The sequence below is a fragment of the Trichogramma pretiosum genome, unplaced genomic scaffold (assembly GCF_000599845.2).
Source record: "Trichogramma pretiosum strain Unisexual culture from Peru unplaced genomic scaffold, Tpre_2.0 scaffold22, whole genome shotgun sequence".
NCBI lineage: Eukaryota > Metazoa > Arthropoda > Insecta > Hymenoptera > Trichogrammatidae > Trichogramma > Trichogramma pretiosum.
The window spans coordinates 984067-1003095 of NW_019640932.1; the positions used below are offsets into that span (position 1 = coordinate 984067).

General features: G+C 31.3%; 1 protein-coding gene across 2 annotated transcripts; it reads right to left on the reverse strand.

The window, feature by feature from the left end:
- Positions 1 to 305: 305 nt before the first annotated feature.
- LOC106648980 lies at positions 306 to 17404 on the reverse strand. 2 transcript variants are annotated; one of them, XM_014366221.2, is made up of 13 exons: positions 17014 to 17403; positions 14229 to 14452; positions 13537 to 13650; positions 13319 to 13462; positions 13018 to 13197; positions 8957 to 12917; positions 8490 to 8553; positions 2209 to 2401; positions 2020 to 2130; positions 1607 to 1951; positions 1415 to 1525; positions 1177 to 1326; positions 306 to 1074 (listed from the first exon to the last, which is right to left on the reverse strand). In XM_014366221.2, exons 2-13 carry the CDS (start codon positions 14364 to 14366, stop codon positions 934 to 936), a joined length of 5652 nt encoding a protein of 1883 aa, XP_014221707.1. In that variant the 5' UTR covers positions 14367 to 14452; positions 17014 to 17403; the 3' UTR covers positions 306 to 933. The 2 variants fall into 2 exon arrangements, with proteins under 2 accessions (XP_014221707.1, XP_023313480.1); XM_023457712.1 differs by having other exon boundaries at positions 954 to 1074; positions 1188 to 1326; positions 17014 to 17404.
- Between the last annotated feature and the right edge of the window lie 1625 nt (positions 17405 to 19029).

Here is a 19029-nt window from a genome sequence, read left to right on the forward strand (position 1 = left end):
ATACTTATAATTGAAAAGTTGAATTGAACTTACAAAAATATTTTCTATTAAGTTTCTATTCACTAAAAATATGAATGTTTAGTGTTTTACGTAGAATAACAGATATTCTGATAATCGGAAAAATATTAATTTTTGAAGAAAAGCTGGTTAAAATGTTGTTCTTCAACAAAAACATAAAAAGGTTGAGAATTATAAATAGTAAACAATCGAATTTCATGAACCACACACATTAATAATACAAATGAGGTGTTTTTATTTATTTTTTCCAGTATTAATTTACAAATAACTATTTATAATAAGCCTTAATTTTTAACAATATCAGTAAAAAATGATAATATTTCGGGACAAGATAATGTAAATTCGAAGAAAAAATATTTCAAGGACATACAATCAAGCAACGACTACAGAAATTTATTTAATTTTTTCATTATAAATAATGAAGTTGGTATTTACACTCAAATTAAATACCTTGTAAAAAAATCTCAAGGTACAAATAACTTTGAATGGGAATTATACTAATATAAATATTGCTTTATATACGCAAACTACTTAAATGTTTAAAATACAATAACTAAACATAATATTTTAGTACTGTATCAAGTAAAAAAATGTATACATAAAATCAAACTTGTATCTTAGTCAGAAGATGCACCCAGTATAGTACAAACAAAAATGGTTTTAAAGAAACCATTAGTGTCTTAAAAATGTACACTACCCTCATTATTTCATTATTAAGGGTATCTTTTTTGTAAAAAATTCCTTTGTTTTATCATAGGATCTTTAGTACATATTTTTCAAATTACAAAGTGGGAGAATCAATATGGCAACAACACACTCTTCTCACTTGTTGTAAAAAGCTTAATTAAGTTTTCGTTATATCTTAATTAATATATAATTTATAAATCACTTGATAAAATTTTAATTTAACCTGGATCATATGTACTTCGTTTGTGTTAATGCGCTGCTACCGCCAGTAGGGTCCATCATACGATCCCAATTAGTTTGGCCAATAACGAAACCAACGGCTCGCATTTTGTCTTGCTGCTTTCGTTCTTCAAGATCCGCCCATTTTACCTGCAGAATTAAAGCGTAAAGGTTAAGTTTGCAATGATTTAAAATATGATATGTATTTAGACAGTATCAAGACTGAAAATTTACTCAATTAAATATACTTACGCGCTTTTTACCTGAGGTATCTTCTGTATCATAATAATCAGGAACTTGTAAAAATTCTTCCATTGTAGGTTTGGCATCATGTTTTTTAGTCAAACCATCTAATCTGTCAAGTTTATCTTCAGTTTCCATTTTCTCCCATTTGCTGACTCCCTAAAGTATGAAGAATGCAATTTTTTCATTGTGAAGAATAACATTTTTCAATAACATTTTAAGTGTAAAATAAAAATGAAAATTGTACCTCTTCCTCCGTGGCATCGTCCTCTTTCTCATCATCCTTAGAAGACGAAGGCTCTTGGTCCTGATCGTTATCTCCTTTAGGTGAATTTTCTTGAACATCCTCCATTTCAACCTGCAAATAAGATTAAATAAAATGATATTTTTTTATCGAGAATCATTCTTTCGATTTTAAAGTAAATACTATACTACATACGTCTTCAATAGTATGTTCTTGTAGTAACGAAGTAATGTCTAATTTGTGATGATGACTAGGCGTTGGTTCAAAGTAATCAACAATTCTATTGACTTCATCTTCTGATCGATTGTGAATATTTCGTTTCAGGCAAATTTGTATATCCATTTCCATTTCGCAAACGTAAACTTTGAATCCTTTTGTTTTAGCGAAACTCCACAATTCTTCATAATCAGATATTTTTTCATTGATACTATCCAAGATAATAAAATTGAAATAGCCATCTGTGACATTTTTTTTAAATGCTTTGTTAAGATGATTCACATATTCTGGTTCCATAGCTTCTTCATACTTATATTCCATTTCCTAAAATAACATTACATTATTTATCAATATAATTATTATTCATAATAACTCTAAATTAATTTACTTACATCAATGCCATCTTTCTTTTCATCACCAGATGAATCATCTTTTTCAACAAGGAAATAGTCGTCAATACTCAGTATTCTTGGAGCAGAGCCTCCTTCGGCAACTTCTTTATCCTACAAAAACAATTTTTATGATGAATTTTATATAAGATTAGTAAAATTATTTTTACGCTAATTATTTTTTTACGGTACCTTAATTAATTTAGCCACGTAAGATTTACCACTACCCGGTGGGCCTCTGAGAATTATGGCTATTTTTGGAGGTCTGGTCATCCTACTTGGAGGTGCCAGAATATCATTAACCATTGTAATATTTGTTTTTGGTAATTCCATGATTTTTGGTGACACATCTTGATCGTTTTCCTTTTCTTTAATCTCTGCAAGACTAGAATTAAAAAGTTTTATGAAAATTCTAAATTCATAATTTAGATTATAATAGAATTTTTTTTAAATAAGGCGAGTAAATATTCAAAAAATTAGTTATAATATAATAAAAGCTATGGATGCTGTTTTTCAGTACAATAATATTTTTTGAAAACATAGAAATGCTAAGAAAGACGATTAAACATACTGTTGGATTTGTTCGAAGCTGGCAGGGGTCGATTATAACCATTGATGTTATCAAGGTGGGAAGTTTGTTTACTAAATACCGATGGCAACTTTTTTCTATTATACTTCATTAATAAAATGAGGTTTTACGCACAATATACATTCCTATCATAAAATTAGGTCTGTACCCAATACACGATATTGAGATAGACCCAACATTTTCAAATGAAATTTTAAAATAGTTAGCCCTACACAAATACCAAAATGAAAGTTTTCAAGAAGTTAAGCTAAAATGTATATTTCTAACACATATTATGAGATATTTACTCAATATTTTTCTTAAAAACTACATGAATGTTCATTTGTCTTAATTTTGTGGTTTTCTCTACATTAGCATAGTTTTTCATAAAAATATTAAGTTTAAATATTAGAAAAATGTGTTCCAAAATTTTCATGTTTACTTAGCCCATTAACGACCAAAATGCTCGATTTTTTTGTTGGTTTTCGCAGCGATTTTTTTTGTAGTTTGAGGCCTCCAAAAAGATTCGTATGGACCTATTTCGATGTAAAATTTAATGTCCTTTCAGAAACTGAGCTCAAAATTTCGATTCTTTGCGTAATAAAAAAGTTATGACTACTTATACGAAAAAAAACGTCAAATTTTTTGCAAAAAATCAAGTTTTTGATTTTTTTTTCACCATGTTACCGTTAGGGAATCACGATATCTATATATTACGCGTTGAATGAGTCTCGCGCTAAAAGTTCTGGCCTCCCCGAAAAATCTGGAAAAACGATGACTAAAAAAAAAAAATTTATTATATATTTACAAGGTATATATATAATAAATATACCTATTATATATATATATATATATCTGGTACATGTCTTGTAAATACAAGGTATATACAATGTATATTATACATTCTATATTAGGGTGGTCCTTATTTCCCAATGTGCTCCGATCCTCGCTCCTACCCCTCAAAAAGTTAGTTTAGGACCACAAATGAAGAAACCCGTCGTCATAACTCCCAATAGTAGTCGCTAAACCCTCCCCGTTTTCACAAAACCGTTTTTTTCCCATATAACCATTTTATGCTCAATATTGTACTATTAAAACGTAATACAACTATTCTCAATTTTGTAGGATAGTTTTATGCGTTTTATATTGAAGAAACTTTACCCTTTTACCGTTTAAGATTCTAAAAAAAAATTCGTTTACACGAATATAACGTTCGAATTTAGGAAAAAAGACGAAAAATGAGCATTTTCTTGAGTTTTTCGATTTCATGAGCAAATATCGAATTTTGTTGCTTAACCAAACTACATTCATCACATTAAACTTTACGACTTTTATTTGTTTTCCTAATGATGACTGAGAGTTTTCGAGACCTGAGATTTAACGTTTTGAATGAAAAAAAAAACAAAAAAACCTAGTCCGCTAACAACGAGACTATATAATTTTATTTTAAAGTCAAAATGAACCTCTATCGTATGTTCTGTGAAACAGGACCCCTTTTTCAAGTTTTTTAATAATTGTTTAAGTTCATTAAGTCCCAAGGGACCGTTTTTCAACACTTTACTAGGTCACTGTATTTTTCGTGAAAATGGGGTCATAAAAACATGCGAGTAACTAATTGTATTGTAAAATTGATACCCTTTTAGAATCTGATCTCAGATTTTCGAAAAAACGATCATATCAAAAGTTAAACTTGATTTTAAAGTATAATTTAAAAAAAAATTTCATTTTTGAATTTTCAAATGAAACCATTTGAAATTTAAGAGGTTTCGTGCAAATATCGCGTCCTCTATACCTAAACTAAAAGTTTGCGGGGTTTAGATTGAAGTCAATAAAGTTGGAAAATACTCTTTTCTCTCAAATCCTTTGTTTTTGAGAAAAATTCTAGAAGTTTTCGTTTATTTTTTCGTGTTCGACCACCATTTATTGTGTTTAAACATTAATTTTTTTAATCGGAACCCTTCTAACTTTTAGTTTAGATATCAAGGACGCGATATGTGTACAAAACCCCTGAGATTTGAAGTGGTTTTCATTTGGAAACTCGAAAAATGAAAAAAAAATTTTTCCACACTCTAACCTAAAATACGCAACTTTGCCGCTAATTTTAGGCTCTCGTAGGAAAAAATAGTATCTCAAACTGGTGCAGATATGGTTTTTTAACAAAACTCGTTACAGCACTCGCCTTCGGCTCGTGCTATAATCCCTCGTTTTGCTAAAAAACCAAATGTGCACCCGTTGAGAAATATACTATTCTTGAAATCACGTTTTTTTGGATAAAATCAAGTTTAACTTAGACATGATCATTTCTTCGAAAATCTGATCAGATTTTGAAAAGGTATTAAATTTTATATTACAATTAGTTACTCACATATTTTTTTGACCCCATTTTCACGAAAAATACACTGACCTAATAAAGTGTTGAAAAAACTTCGTCTTAGGACTTAATGGGTTTAAAAATAACTTTATTTTTCTGACTTTTCAAGCGTTTGTATTAATTTTTAAAGTCTCTAACGAAACATCAAATATTTAATAAGAAATGTTTTGTAAAAAAATAGAAATCTCATTTAAATGACTAATAAATTTGAAATAAAAAACGTTCAAATTGAACGATATTGTTTTTTTTTCATTCAAAACGTTAAATCTTAGGTCTCGAAAACTCTCAGTCATCATTAGGAAAACAAATAAAAGTCTTAAAGTTTAATGTGATGAATGTAGTTTGGTTAAGCAACAAAATTCGATATTTGCTCATGAAACCGAAAAACTCAAGAAATAGTAATTTTCGATACAAGTGCCATAAGTAACACTTTTTGGCACGGCGTAGTTTAGGGCCCGAGCGCAGCGAGGGTCCTAATAGCTGGGCCGAAAAGTGTCCCCTATGGCCCGAGTATCGAACAACGTTTTATAGTACTGTGCAAAGTTCACATTTATGCCCCCTTTTCCGATGCATAAGTCGCACTTTCTGGTAGCGCGAAGTGAGGTTAGCGCACGAGCGTATGCGAGTGTGATGCGAACGCAGCGGTGCCAGAATGTGCGACTTATGCCACCGAAAAGCGTGCCATAGATGTGAACTTATGCCACGCAGTGCTATAAATGCTCATTTTTCGCCTTTTTTCCTAAATTCGAACGTTATATTCGTGTAAACGAATTTTTTTTAGAATCTTAAACGGTAAAAGGGTAAAGTTTCTTCAATATAAAACGCATAAAACTATCCTACAAAATTGAGAATAGTTGTATTACGTTTTAATAGTACAATATTGAGCATAAAATGGTTATATGGGGAAAAAACGGTTTTGTGAAAACGGGGAGGGTTTAGCGACTACTATTGGGAGTTATGACGACGGGTTTCTTCATTTGTGGTCCTAAACTAACTTTTTGAGGGGTAGGAGCGAGGATCGGAGCACTTTGGGAAATAAGGACCACCCTATTCTATATACGTGGTATATACCTTGTGGAAACCTATTTTATGTTTCTTGCTTTCTCAAAAATGCTTACAAAACCCTGACTATACCGAGCGAGCGTGAGCGAGCGAGGTAATTCGCTAGTAAATATCATCAGGGGTGATCACGACTATCAAAGTATCTCAGGGAATTTTTGAACTCCTTTTCAAACTTTGGTTTTTTGCACTTTTTCTCTAAATTCAGTAGTTTTCGAGTAAAAATGAGTTATGTTTTATATGAATATAAGTTATTTTTTGTTAAAAGTAGTGGTTCGAAAATTTCATAAAAATCTTTGATTTTTTAAAAAACATTTAAATTAAATATGAAAAGATTAACTATTGTAAAGTGACAATTAAAAATGATCGTACGATATGCTTAAATGACACCATCTGTGTGAAGAGCCCTTTTAATAAAATTTATTCAATTATTTAATGATTCCCTACATCGAAAACTGATTTTAACCAATCAGAGTAACATGATTAATCGAAAGCATTTTTGGTCATTTGAATTCGCTCGGATTGAAATATTTTAAATTTTTATTAATGCATGTATTTAAAGGGGATTTAATACCACGATAAATAAATACCAACATTTCGAAACACATTATCTGCACACCATATATGCGTAACACATTAGCTACACACAATATACGCGTAAAAAGCTATCTGTCACTTAAAGGGCGACAATAACTTTCAAGAATATTAATAAAAAAAAAATGATAAAAATATCAGAAAGTGTATTCAAAATTGCTTATTTATACCCTGATTTTGTTGAACTCTCCCCATGCATTTCTTCTATCCGATAAAACAGAGTGATGGAAAAAGTATAAGCTTAGAAAATTCCAGCCCTCCACAGGACAGAATCAAGGCATAAGTAGTGTACCTTTAATGAAATTGTAAGTGTTTCCCCCCGCAAAATGTTCATTCAAATATAATAAAACATAAAAATTTGAAATAATATGTACACATATAAAAAAGTCTATGAGTTGTACTAACTTCTAGTCCTGATCACGGATCCAGATATCATTTTTTGGGCAAAATATATTACTCCTAACAAACACTTAATTTATTTGTCATAATGTTCATATGTATTTTTAGGAGGTCAAGAAAATTCATCTTTTGACAAACACTTATGTCCTACACAGGTTCCTTCGATGGCGAAATAAGCATTTTTTTAAGTAAACGGGAAATTTCAATAAGTTTTTTTTGTACCACAAAAATTTTAATTTTTCATAAACTTTTCAACTGGTCAAGTTCGATTGATAAATAATTTAAATGTAGTAGGGAGTTTTAGATACCACATGTTGGATATTCCATGCTTTCTAAATAAAAGGTTATTACCATCGCACTTAGACAATAACTGTCCACTTTCAATTGATCTTGTAATTATTAATTTAACAAATCTTAGTATTGAATACGCATTTTCACTTTCAAGAAAATTTGGAAGGTTATTCAGATAAATTTAATAATCTGAAAAACTTCAGATAATTTTCATCTAATTTTTTAGCAAATAAAGTTCCATTGACCAAAAATTTATGCAAGGTAAATATTACTCCATATTTTGCTAAAAATTTAGTGATAAATTATTGAATGCACTATTAAATTTTTCTTAATAGCCTTTACGGCGATTTATGGGATGGTCAAAATAGATAAAGCAAATAAAAAATATAAGATTTGTTCGTGCTTTTGCGGGTAAAAAGTAATGCGAAACATCTTAATAAAATGGAAATAAAACATATGAAGTGCACAATCATATTTCGCAGCTGAACACTCAAATTTTAAAAGGTTCGGTGTAATTTATATACTTTTAAAAGTAACTTATTAAGAGGGTAACTAAATTTTGTCGATGGGTCACAAGTCAATCAAGTTAGCGAACATCCAAAAACTGAATACAAAAATTGAAAGATAGTAAAAATCAATTATTGGTGGATAGATCTATTAAAAACTATGAATAGATCAACTCTTCATTGTCTGCTTTGAGTCATTGCTCACAGTATAATGAATAGTCAAACTTTTTTAAAAAACTCGCATCTGTAAAATATAATAACGGGAGATCAGGCTTCTTATATAGATTTTTCATTCATTCATAAATGAGATAAAATAATTTGAAAAATAGGGCCCAGGTGTTTCCTATTTTTTCTTTTTATAAGACACATTCAAGGGAATAAGTGTATAGAGTAGAAAGTGTGTATCAGAGTAATAATGGTATAACATCCTGCCAGCTCGTTCTTCCATAACATTTCTTTGGGTCAATTTTTTAAGGTGAAAAAGTATCGGGGAAAAATTGTTCTTTCATTTTGTCCTACATGGATAATTTATAATTGTAAGTTAATAAAAACTTTTTATTTTTGGGATTTTTTGTAGTTGAATTTAAAGTTGGGAAACAGGTTCATTCGTAAACTGAACCTTAATTTCTTATCCGAGGTGAAAATTTTGCAAAACGCGATAGTTACAGTGTTATTTTTATGTTACCTGTCGTCACCCTTTTCATGATCATTGATTTTAGTGCCACTGTCTTCTTGTTCTGTAATTATCTCTGTTGAAAAAAAATGATAAAGTTTACTTAATTTAAATTTCTTATTGTGAAAGCTACATATCTCTGCAACATATTTGAAAATGCATTTTAACATTGTAAATTCATGAAAGTGGATAAAAAGTACACACTCAATTATAACGTGTGTCTTGTGCACACGTAGTAAACCAGTGATAAAATAATATAATTTTTTCACACAACTACTCTTTCAGCCACTAATTAAATTATTTAATTACAATCAAAAATTTTAATAATGTTCCTGCAAAGTTCCCGAGAACACATGAAAAAATATTCAAGTTACGACACAAAAAGAGCAATAACATGAACATTTATTCAATTTCATCGACAACTTCGAGGTTTTTAGCATAAAATTTCGATTTCCTTACAAAACAATTGGTGAATTTACCTGGACTATTTATATTTTCTATCATTACTTCTTCTCCTTCTTTGTTTTCTTTGCTTTCTTTACTTTCACTCTTATCAAGCTTATTTCGGAGATCTTTATCAGAACTCTTGTCGCGGGAGCTGCGATCTTTATCTGATTTTTCTTTGGTTCGATCATCTCGATCTTTTTCATGTCTATCTTTGTGTCTATCGTCTCGGTCTTTATCATGACTTCGATCTTTGTGACGATGATCATCCCTGCTGAAGCGTTCATCTCGATCCTTGAATCTGTCATCACGGTCCTTGTGTCGCTCACCTTCGCGACTTTTGTCTTTATCCCGTTCAGAATTTCTGTAACGATCCTCGCGATCCCTGTCTCTGCCCCGTTCATAGCGATCATTGTCTCGATATCTATCTTTTTCACGATTTCGATCTTTCTCGCGTTCCCGGAGTCGATCATTTGGACGTTCATCTCTATCCCTATCACGACGATCTTCCCTATCTCTTCGGCGATCATCGCGGTCTCTTTCACGTTTTTCCTTAGCTGCATATTTTCTTGGGCCAGGTAAACAAGCCATCCAAGTTTTTCCTAATTTTTGTGTTCTCTCAACCATTTGGTCATTAAATATTCTCAAATTGTGGTCATTTTCTTCCCAATTTTTAAAATCTTGAATAGGATGGTGAATGAAAGGTTTGGTCTTTCCATGACAATAGTCATAAACATGAACAGGTTCTTTAAATTCATAAACTTCAGAATGCCTTTTCTTATGTGCATAATTGATAACTTTTGCAGGGCCTGAAAATTCTTTTGGCGTATCTTGAGCTATACCCCCATGGTTATAATTAAATTGTTTACCAACACAGAAACCATCATCTATGAGTGGTAGAGGTTGTGATCTTTCAGAAGAGCCTATGGTTTTGTCAAAAGTATCTCCTGATTTATCGAAAAGTCCATGTGGTCTGTCAAACAGGCCTACTGGCCTATTTTGGAATCTTTCAGGTTGATTTATCGGTCGATCGAAAAGACATGGAGAATTTAAACTAGCTGGTTTGTCAAATAAGTCTATTGTTCTTTCATGAGGACCAAGTGGTTTATCTACAAAAGGTTTATCCATTAAATTCATTGGTTTTTCAAATGGCTTATCCATCAAACCAATTGGTTTTTCAAATGGTTTGTCCATTAAGCCAATAGGCTTATCAAATGGTTTATCCATCAAGTTTATTGGAGGAGCTCCCAATAAACTCATTGGTTTATCAAATGGTCTTTGATCAAATGGATCACTTGGCTTGTCGAATAATCCAAAAGGACCTCCAGGTCTATCAAAAGCATCATCTGGTCTATTGAATGGACTTCCTTGTTGATTAAAAGAATCACCAAAGTTCTCAAAAGGAGTCTTGCGAATATTAAATGGTTCAAATGCAGGCTTGTTCACATCACATTCACCTTCTTTACGATTTTTCTTATCTTGTTGACTGAGGCCAATATCCATTGCATTACTAGACATTGAATCGAATGATCGGAATGAATCAAATGGCTGTTTAGGAAAACCAAAATTTTCCTGGTTTTTGAAATTATTATCTTCGCCAAAACGAACATTGTCAGGCATACTGGCGTCTGGTTTTTTGATCAATGGTGGAGGTGTAATTTTTAAACTCAGAAGTGAAGGTATGTTCTTTGATGGACCAGGCTGCGTTTGATGGGATCTGCCTTGATATTGATTGAAACTTCCTTGCTGATTCAAAGATGTATTATCACAAAACACATCATTAGTAAAATTATCCTCTTTTGGATCCACAGGTAATCCTGCTTGATTAATTGTTTCATTTTTATTAGTTACTTCGGTTGATTCAAAAGTTTCACCAACTTTTTGTTGACTATCTTTTTTATTTTTTGTTTCTTCTTCGTTTTTACTTTCTTGAGCAGACAACTTTTCTGATTGATTATTTTTAGAATCAATCCAATCAGAAAACTGATCATGCCCAGGTAATTTAAAGTTTCCAAGACTGCTAGCACTGGTACCTTCTTTCATTGACTGATTTTCTAAGGCGCTATCTTTCTTTTCAACTTGTTCTTTTTCATCTTCCTGTGATTTTTCATCTGCCAAGTTTTTATTTTCAGAAAAATTTTCTTGTTCATAATTTCTTTCCCCATCAAACTGGTTCGACTCTTGATTTTCAAATTCATTAAAACCTCTGACAGCATCGTCAAATCCACGATTAGTATTAGATCCTCTATTGCCAAAATTATCTGATCCTCTGTTGCCAAAGTTTCCGGGACCTCTGCTTCCAAAATCATTTGGTCCGCGGTTTCCAAAGTTGTTGCCAAAATTGTTTGGACCTTGATTATTAAAGTTGTCCCCTCCTTGGTTGTTAAAATTATTCAGCCCTTGATTATTGAAACCCCCTTGACGCCTATTACCAAAGTTATCGGAACCTCTGTTGCCGAAATTATCGGATCCCCTATTTCCAAAATTACCTGAACCTTGATTACCAAAATTGTTAGGGCCACGGTTACCGAAATTATTGGGTCCATTATTTCCAAAGTTATTCGGACCTTGATTGCGGAAGTTGTTTGGACCTTGACAATCAAAATTTCCTTGACCTTGATTTGAAAAGTTATCAGAATTTCTATTGCCAAAGTTATTTTGACCACGGTTACCGAAATTATTTGGACCTTGATTATTAAAATTATCTGAACCTCTGTTTCCTAAGTTACTCGGACCACGATTGCCAAAATTATTCGGGCCTTGATTATTAAAATTGTCAGATCCTCGATTTCCAAAATTATTTGGACCACGACTACCAAAATTATTAGGACCTTGGTTTCCAAAATTGTTAGGTCCTCTATTATTGAAGTTGTTAGCACCTCGATTACCGAAATTGTTATCAAAGCTTTGTTGATCATTATTGTCATCGAACATATCGTTTTGATCATCATCTTGTGAATTTTGAGAGTTGTTGCTCCCAAATCTATTACTGAAATTGTCATTTTTGGCAAATCTTGAAAAATTATCTCTTAATGAACCGACATTTGGTTCACTAAAATTGGTGCTGCTAGGTTTGAAAACATCACCTGCCGCTTTTCTTCTTTCCATAAGACTTCTGACTTCCGGTGGAATATTACGATTATCATTAAAATTGTTATTACTGTTATCACTGTTGCTATTGTAGTTTTGATTATTTCGAGCAGTGTTGAAATTATCTTGTTTATTAAAATTTGTATTTTCATCTGTTCCGTCGGATCTATTATTTTGTTGATTCAAATTTCTCATATTTCTATTTCCTGGCAAATTATCATTTTTATTAGACGGAGGAGGTCTTTGAAACTGATTATTCTGATTTAAATTCTTCTGGTCTTTGCTACTAGATCCAGAATCATTCGTTTGTAAATTAGGTGGAGGTACATTTGTGTTGACAATTGGTGGTGGTTGTGTAAATACAGGAGGGGGTTGAGAAAAATTGGGAGTTTGAAATCCTGGAGGCGGTTGAGAAAAGTTGGGTGCTGCTGTTGGAGGAGGAATTGCCGTAGTTGGCATTTGCATTGGAGTTGGTGTCATCGTGTATGGAGTCATGGGCATACCAGTACTCATAACTGGATTATACTGATTCCATTGTGCCCAAGCTTGAGACATATCTGGTTGCATCATAGGTGTCATTGAAACAGATTGTTGAGCCATAGTTGGTGTTTGTACTGGCATTGATGAAGCAATCCCAGTCATTGATGTTACAGATGAACCTGATGTTTCAGCTTTTGAAGTGAGTCCTAAAGTTTTGCCTATTCCTAAGAGATTATTAATCAATCCTTGATTTTCTGTATTAGAAAGAAGATTCATTATCTTATCACCACCAGTGATATCTTTTTTTTCAGCTTCTGCTTTTGCAGCTGCAGCAATTCTTTCACGTTTACGACGCATTTGTTCACGACGTTCAATCAATTTTTCTCGCCATGATGTCCATTTGGCTTCATATTGCTTGTATTGAGTCTATAAAAATAATAATTTTGAGGTAATAAAATTCCTTTACATACAAAGATCAAATGTAATTACAATACTGTTTATTAAAAGCTATAAAAATATAATTTACCTTATCTGGGTGATTAGCATTTTGAAGCTTCCAAGTATTGAACTTTTCTTCCCATTGCTTAAACTGAGCATCAAATGTTTTTTCTGCTTCGCTAAGTTCTTGGTCAGTCTCTTTTAATTTTTTGGCAGCTTCACTTTCTACTTCTGAGCTTGCTGATCTTTTTGAACCAGTAGGTGGAGGCTAAAATTTCAACAAACGAATGTCAATAGAGCCAATTAATAATTATTGAAGGTAATAAACATTTTTGTTTTATTTTCAAATAATCAATAGTACTATAATTGAAGGACCAAATTTTACTCACTGGGGGAACACTTGTATTGTATCCATATGATGAAGTTGGTGGCAGTGGAGGTTTTTCTTCTTTGGGAGGAGGAGGAGGAGGTTGAGAAGTACTCGCAGGTAGAGGTGGCGGTTGTTGCCCATATTGTTTCATTGTTTCTTGGTACTAAAAAAAAAAAATTGTCCAGTAATTAAGTACAGTTTTTAAAAGTAACACTTGTTAATAAGAGTGAGTCTTACTTTTTCTCCATACTGTGCTTGCCATTGCTGATACTGTTGTTGCCACTGCTGCCATTGAGCCCAATTTTGCTGTTGAGCTGCAGCCCATTGTTCTGGTGTATAACCACTTGGTGCCTGTTGATAATAGTAATGATACAATTTTGAAGACTATAAATCAAAATTTGATAAAACCAAATTTCAACACCTTTGAATGATTTCCAACTAGTAATTTTATGAAGTAATTTTTATTACATAAGTCTAAAAAGACTATTTTCTGTAATGTATTTACAAAAACATGGTAATTTAATATTCATAAAAAACTCTGATTTAATAATTAAAATTCATGCACTTGTTTTCAGAGATTTCTATTGAATTTTTAGTAAAAAAAATGCTTAGCATGATCTTTTCAAATTTCATAATGAATCGCTCGACATAAGTTAAATTAATAAGTTCTTTTGAAAAAAAGAATGACAGGATTAAAATTAGAATTTCCAAAAATATTTTTTGGGATTTCTTCTTCATATTCAGTAGAAAACTTGGAAAATATGTCAGAAAACTGCTTATTACTGCTTTGATATCTCCTCAACTTTAATGTCTTCATTTTTGTATTCATTTCAAAAACAATACTTTCATGATATCATTTTTAGTAGTGCAAATGGGCTTATATAAATGATCTAAGTAATGCTTCAATATAATTGACAATTTATACTTACTGGTTGGTTGTAATATTGCATGTAAGCTTGCATAGTTGCCATAGGATCAGTACCGGGTGCGGTATATCCTGTAGGTGGAGGGGGCATAGATGTAGAAACTGTACCAGACGGTACAGACCATTGATTCCAACTTTGCATTTTAATTTTGCCAAATTATTGTAGCTACCAATTTGGTAGTCTACAGCATTTCCTTGGGTATTAAAAGATGCTCCTTCGATTATAGGCTAAATATCATATAGAGGAGAAAATGTTTTTGTTATAGATTATTTTAAAAGAAAATTTGTGGCATCTGATCTCTAAGTTGTTATTCAGAGATCATAAATCAATAAAATAAAATCTCATAATTATGCTAATCTAATAGTAAATATCTTAAACAATAGTAATTGCAATAATAGTAGCATTAGAGTTAATATGAAAATTTGTTTGAAATAGTATATTCATATAAATAAAAACATTATTTTAAATTTTCTCGTAACTTAATAGTATCGTAAGTCCAGAAATATATAATTGATAGGGTTCATTCTTAAGGCTACTAAAAACTTTATATTGCAGTCTTGGGAGATATTTTCATTTGAATAAAAACTTAGAAAGATTTTCTTTCAGTTTTCAGGTAAATCATAATAAAACATATATAAATAAAGTAAAGAAAACATAATATAAAATTGTAGTAAATTTATCATAATAGGTATCAATTTGAAGAGGATTTATGAAAAAGATTTATTGATAAAATCAAGATTGCGTTACTTGGTTACTTTCTTCCTAGAAATTGAGCATTTTTCCTATAACATTATTGTTATTGTATGAACACTTCGAAGAAAAGTTGTAAGGGGTTTAATGTTAAAAGTAAATCGGTTTAACTATAATTCTGAAATGTCAAAAAAATGTAAACACAGCAAAATAGAGGATTTGCCTGTGCTAGCCTGATATTATTATGCATATGAGTGAACCCTATTTCGTTGTACTTATATTTTCTCCTCATTTAAGAATTAGAGTCGAACCATTTTGAATAAAATAATTTTGCTTCCAAAACAGATTTAAAAATTAGCTTGAATTTTCAATCTTTATTTAAACAAAATTATAAATAAGAATACCATTATTAGAAACAGAATTTTAATCAAACTAGGTGGCGGGTACTATTGAATTGTTTGTGTGTAGATTTATTGAATAAGACATTGAAATTATTATCTCAGTAAGTATAAATTATTCAGATTTGAAAATGAAGTTTGATATAATAATATATTTTAATTTGAGTCTTCCAATTATGGGTGGATAAATGTACGCAGATTTCTAATTCAAATTGAAGATATCTATGCAGATGAAACTTTGAATTATTATAAAAAACATTAACATATAGAATGTTATCAAAAAGTTGAAAATAAGCCCAAGTTACTATTAGACATCATTGCTGACAGAAGAATTAATATAAAAAAAAACGGAAATTTATATTGGATTTCCTTGAGAATATGGACCCTAGTGATGGTCTTGTGTGATGTCACTTTCATAGATTGAACGATTGTAACCTCAACATAAGCATAAGAAAAATTTATGCTACTTTTATATATGCTCAAGTGAACAGTTTTATTCTAATTTGTTTGAAGTTAATAATGACACCCAATCGAGTATACTTAGAAGCAGCAAAAATGTATCTTATGCTTAGACTGAGTTTCTATCTGTGGTCAATGTTATACTAATAAAAATAAGATATCATGAAATTCAATCGATTCATTATTACAAATTTTATCTTACAACTAAGACTTCAATTACAAAATCAATTATGCCCAATGTGCTGAGGGTCTGTGATAAATCTAACATTCGCATACATTATTTTTCATATCAAAGAGCAATAAAGGCTTCTAAATGTAGTTTCAGAAAAGGTAAATATAGCTGTTGGGAAAATTTGTTTGCTTACTTATTGCAGTTAATTGTCTTGATCAGGTAATTAAGGCACCTTTGTAACCTTGAGCGCAATCAATGCTTCTTTTTTATACAGTTCTGCAATGGTTGCAAAACAATGATAATCAATGAGGCTGAACTTAAATTTGAACAAGCATAGAAGAAAAGTGACTAACATTACTAACTAAATATTTAGTAATATTATGATTACATTTCACGTACATAGAAGTTGTAAAACATTCAATTCCATAAGAATGAACAATAGTATTGATTGAAATGCATAATTAATGATTTTACCCTACAAACCTAAATTTTAAAGGACAAAAATTTTCATAACAGTTGAAAATGGCTGCATACACCAAGTATATGCAAGTTCTATTTATGACAAATAAGTATGTAGGAATAAACACATTTGTTTAAAAATGCTCCTTATTGATCAAGTTCATAATTAGATGGGTTCTATTTACTAGAGAAATGTTGACAATACTATAAAATGATAAAATCATGTTCATACGTGCGTTATTCCGCTCGAAATTTTTGCTGTTTATAAGAGAAAGTAAAAGAATTTACAAATTTCGTGCAAAGTGCACTGACACCAAAATCTTGTCTGAGCAAAATGGGTTCATTTTAACATAATAATAAAAACAAAAAAAAGTCACTGATAATCATAACAATAACAGGACACGGCTTTGCATTGCAGCGCAAGCCTTTGTGACTTAATTGTGCATTTAAGGGAACTAATATTGTCGAAAGCATAATTTCTAAATATTCATAATCATATATAATACATAAATATCAATAGGCATATATAGCTTGAATATTTCGTTGAGGGCAAATAGTGTACAAAAAATTTGCAGTGTTATGAGTAGATAAGTTTGCACTAGGTACTCACACATGAAATGAAGCTCGGCAAAATCAATGGAGAGACGGGATAGTCCCCAATATAAACTGGTGTGCGCGTGCTTGTAATGTATATATATATCAACGGTGCGTGCGGAATTCTTTCTTCAGATGAAGCCTCGACGTTTGCAGCACGACAGCGACGATAGGAAAAAAAAACAACAGATTTCACTCAGTGCACTTATTACAGCGTAGACGGCTCAGCCATCCCTCGCGGGACTGTTTAACGAGAGCAATGCTATTTGTAATTCAATACAAAAACGCGACAACACGAAGCGAGCTAGTGATAGTCGTTGTGTAGCAGCAGCAGGGCTGGCTCGGCTGGGGCTGGCTGTGTGTACGCGAAAAGCGATTGTATTGGACACGCACACAGAGTGCGCACTGCGCAAGCCAAAAATCCGCACATTAAAGTTGCATTTCGTAATGCTTCTGACCTAGCTGCGTCAAAGCGCCTCTACCAGCTATTCGTGACGATCATCACAACGCAGTATGTAACATCATGGCGCGTAAATCAAACCCTCGAGCAAAAAGCACAGCGCCAAGTAAAACAGTTCTCGTTCTTACGTACTCCCAGCTTCTCGGTACTTGAATGGCTGAATATGCATAAACCTTTGTTCTGGCTGATGTCCGTGTTTATATTATAGTAGTCGGTCGTGAATTTTTCAATTTCATTTGAATGAAACCCTAGAACGCGGAAGATTACCGGAACTGATAATTCTTCAAGATATCTCAGCCGAAGAAATATTATTCTCTCTCAAATATATTGCCTACCGTTTTAACAATAATCACATTTTAAATATGAAACTTTACATATTGATTATAATAATTAATGTTTTCTCGTCATTAAGAAACATTGTTTCAAAATTTAATTAAATTTATTTAAGGTAGGATTACTCATTAAATTTGATTGACTGCAAATATCATAAACTCGCATTAAGATTGTCGATCAAATCGAATCAGAAAAAAATTTTAATGGGAAAACAAATTATCATCTTAATCTTCGAGTGAAATAATGTTAAATAATGTTAAATAGGTAATTTGACTTTGTGTAATTACCTTTGTTCCACTTGTATTTCATCGTCTATACCATTGACAGTTATAGAAAAAAATTTTCACAAGAGAATGTGAAAAGATGTAATTCATTTGGAACAGAAAAAAATTAAGAATAAGTTTTTAGTAAAGAATATTTTATACATTCAGTACATAATTTCAAAGCGCTTTTCATATCAACAGTAACATGTTTTCATTGGTACTTATTTAAAAAAAAAAACTATGCACTTCTTTTCAGAATGAAATTTTATCACAACAATATTATTATAAAAAAATCATATAAAAGCTAATACCTTGTCAATTGAATTTATTTGACATGTTGTGGAAAAATTAAAAAATCACAGTTAATTTTTCTTTATCGAAGAATTTATTAGTCCTTAATAATATTACTGTATAATCAACGAATGCTACATAAAAAAAGAATAACTTCAGGATCAAATTGTTAAATGGTATGATGTATTCATGTACAATCACGCTGAGTAATAGAAGTGAATTATATGGTGGGGCCACGATGATAATCCTTCATTTAATATAAATAAAATAAAAGAAAGAGAGACAGCTCCACAAATAAAATGGGATAATATGCAACTGTCGACGTACATTACAATATTCTCTTCTTGTTTAGCCACTTTTTTTTTCCTACACATAAGTTTGACGAATTTATACTACAAATTTTTGTTTTATATTAACAGTTTATTATTTTTTACCTCGCTTTTTGCTCTTTATTATAATCATTATAGTAAAGAACAGTTTATGGACTATCAAAATCAATTCTGTACATTCACACCCTCAGAATTTGTCATCCTTAATAATCGTTACATTATATTTAATTTTCCGCCCTAAAACGCAAATGGCCCTAAATGCATCGGATGGACCATGCTCGTAAGCGCACACTAATTCATCTTACACACAAATAATTGAATTCGCAACAGAGAGATACAGATACAAAAATTTGTCG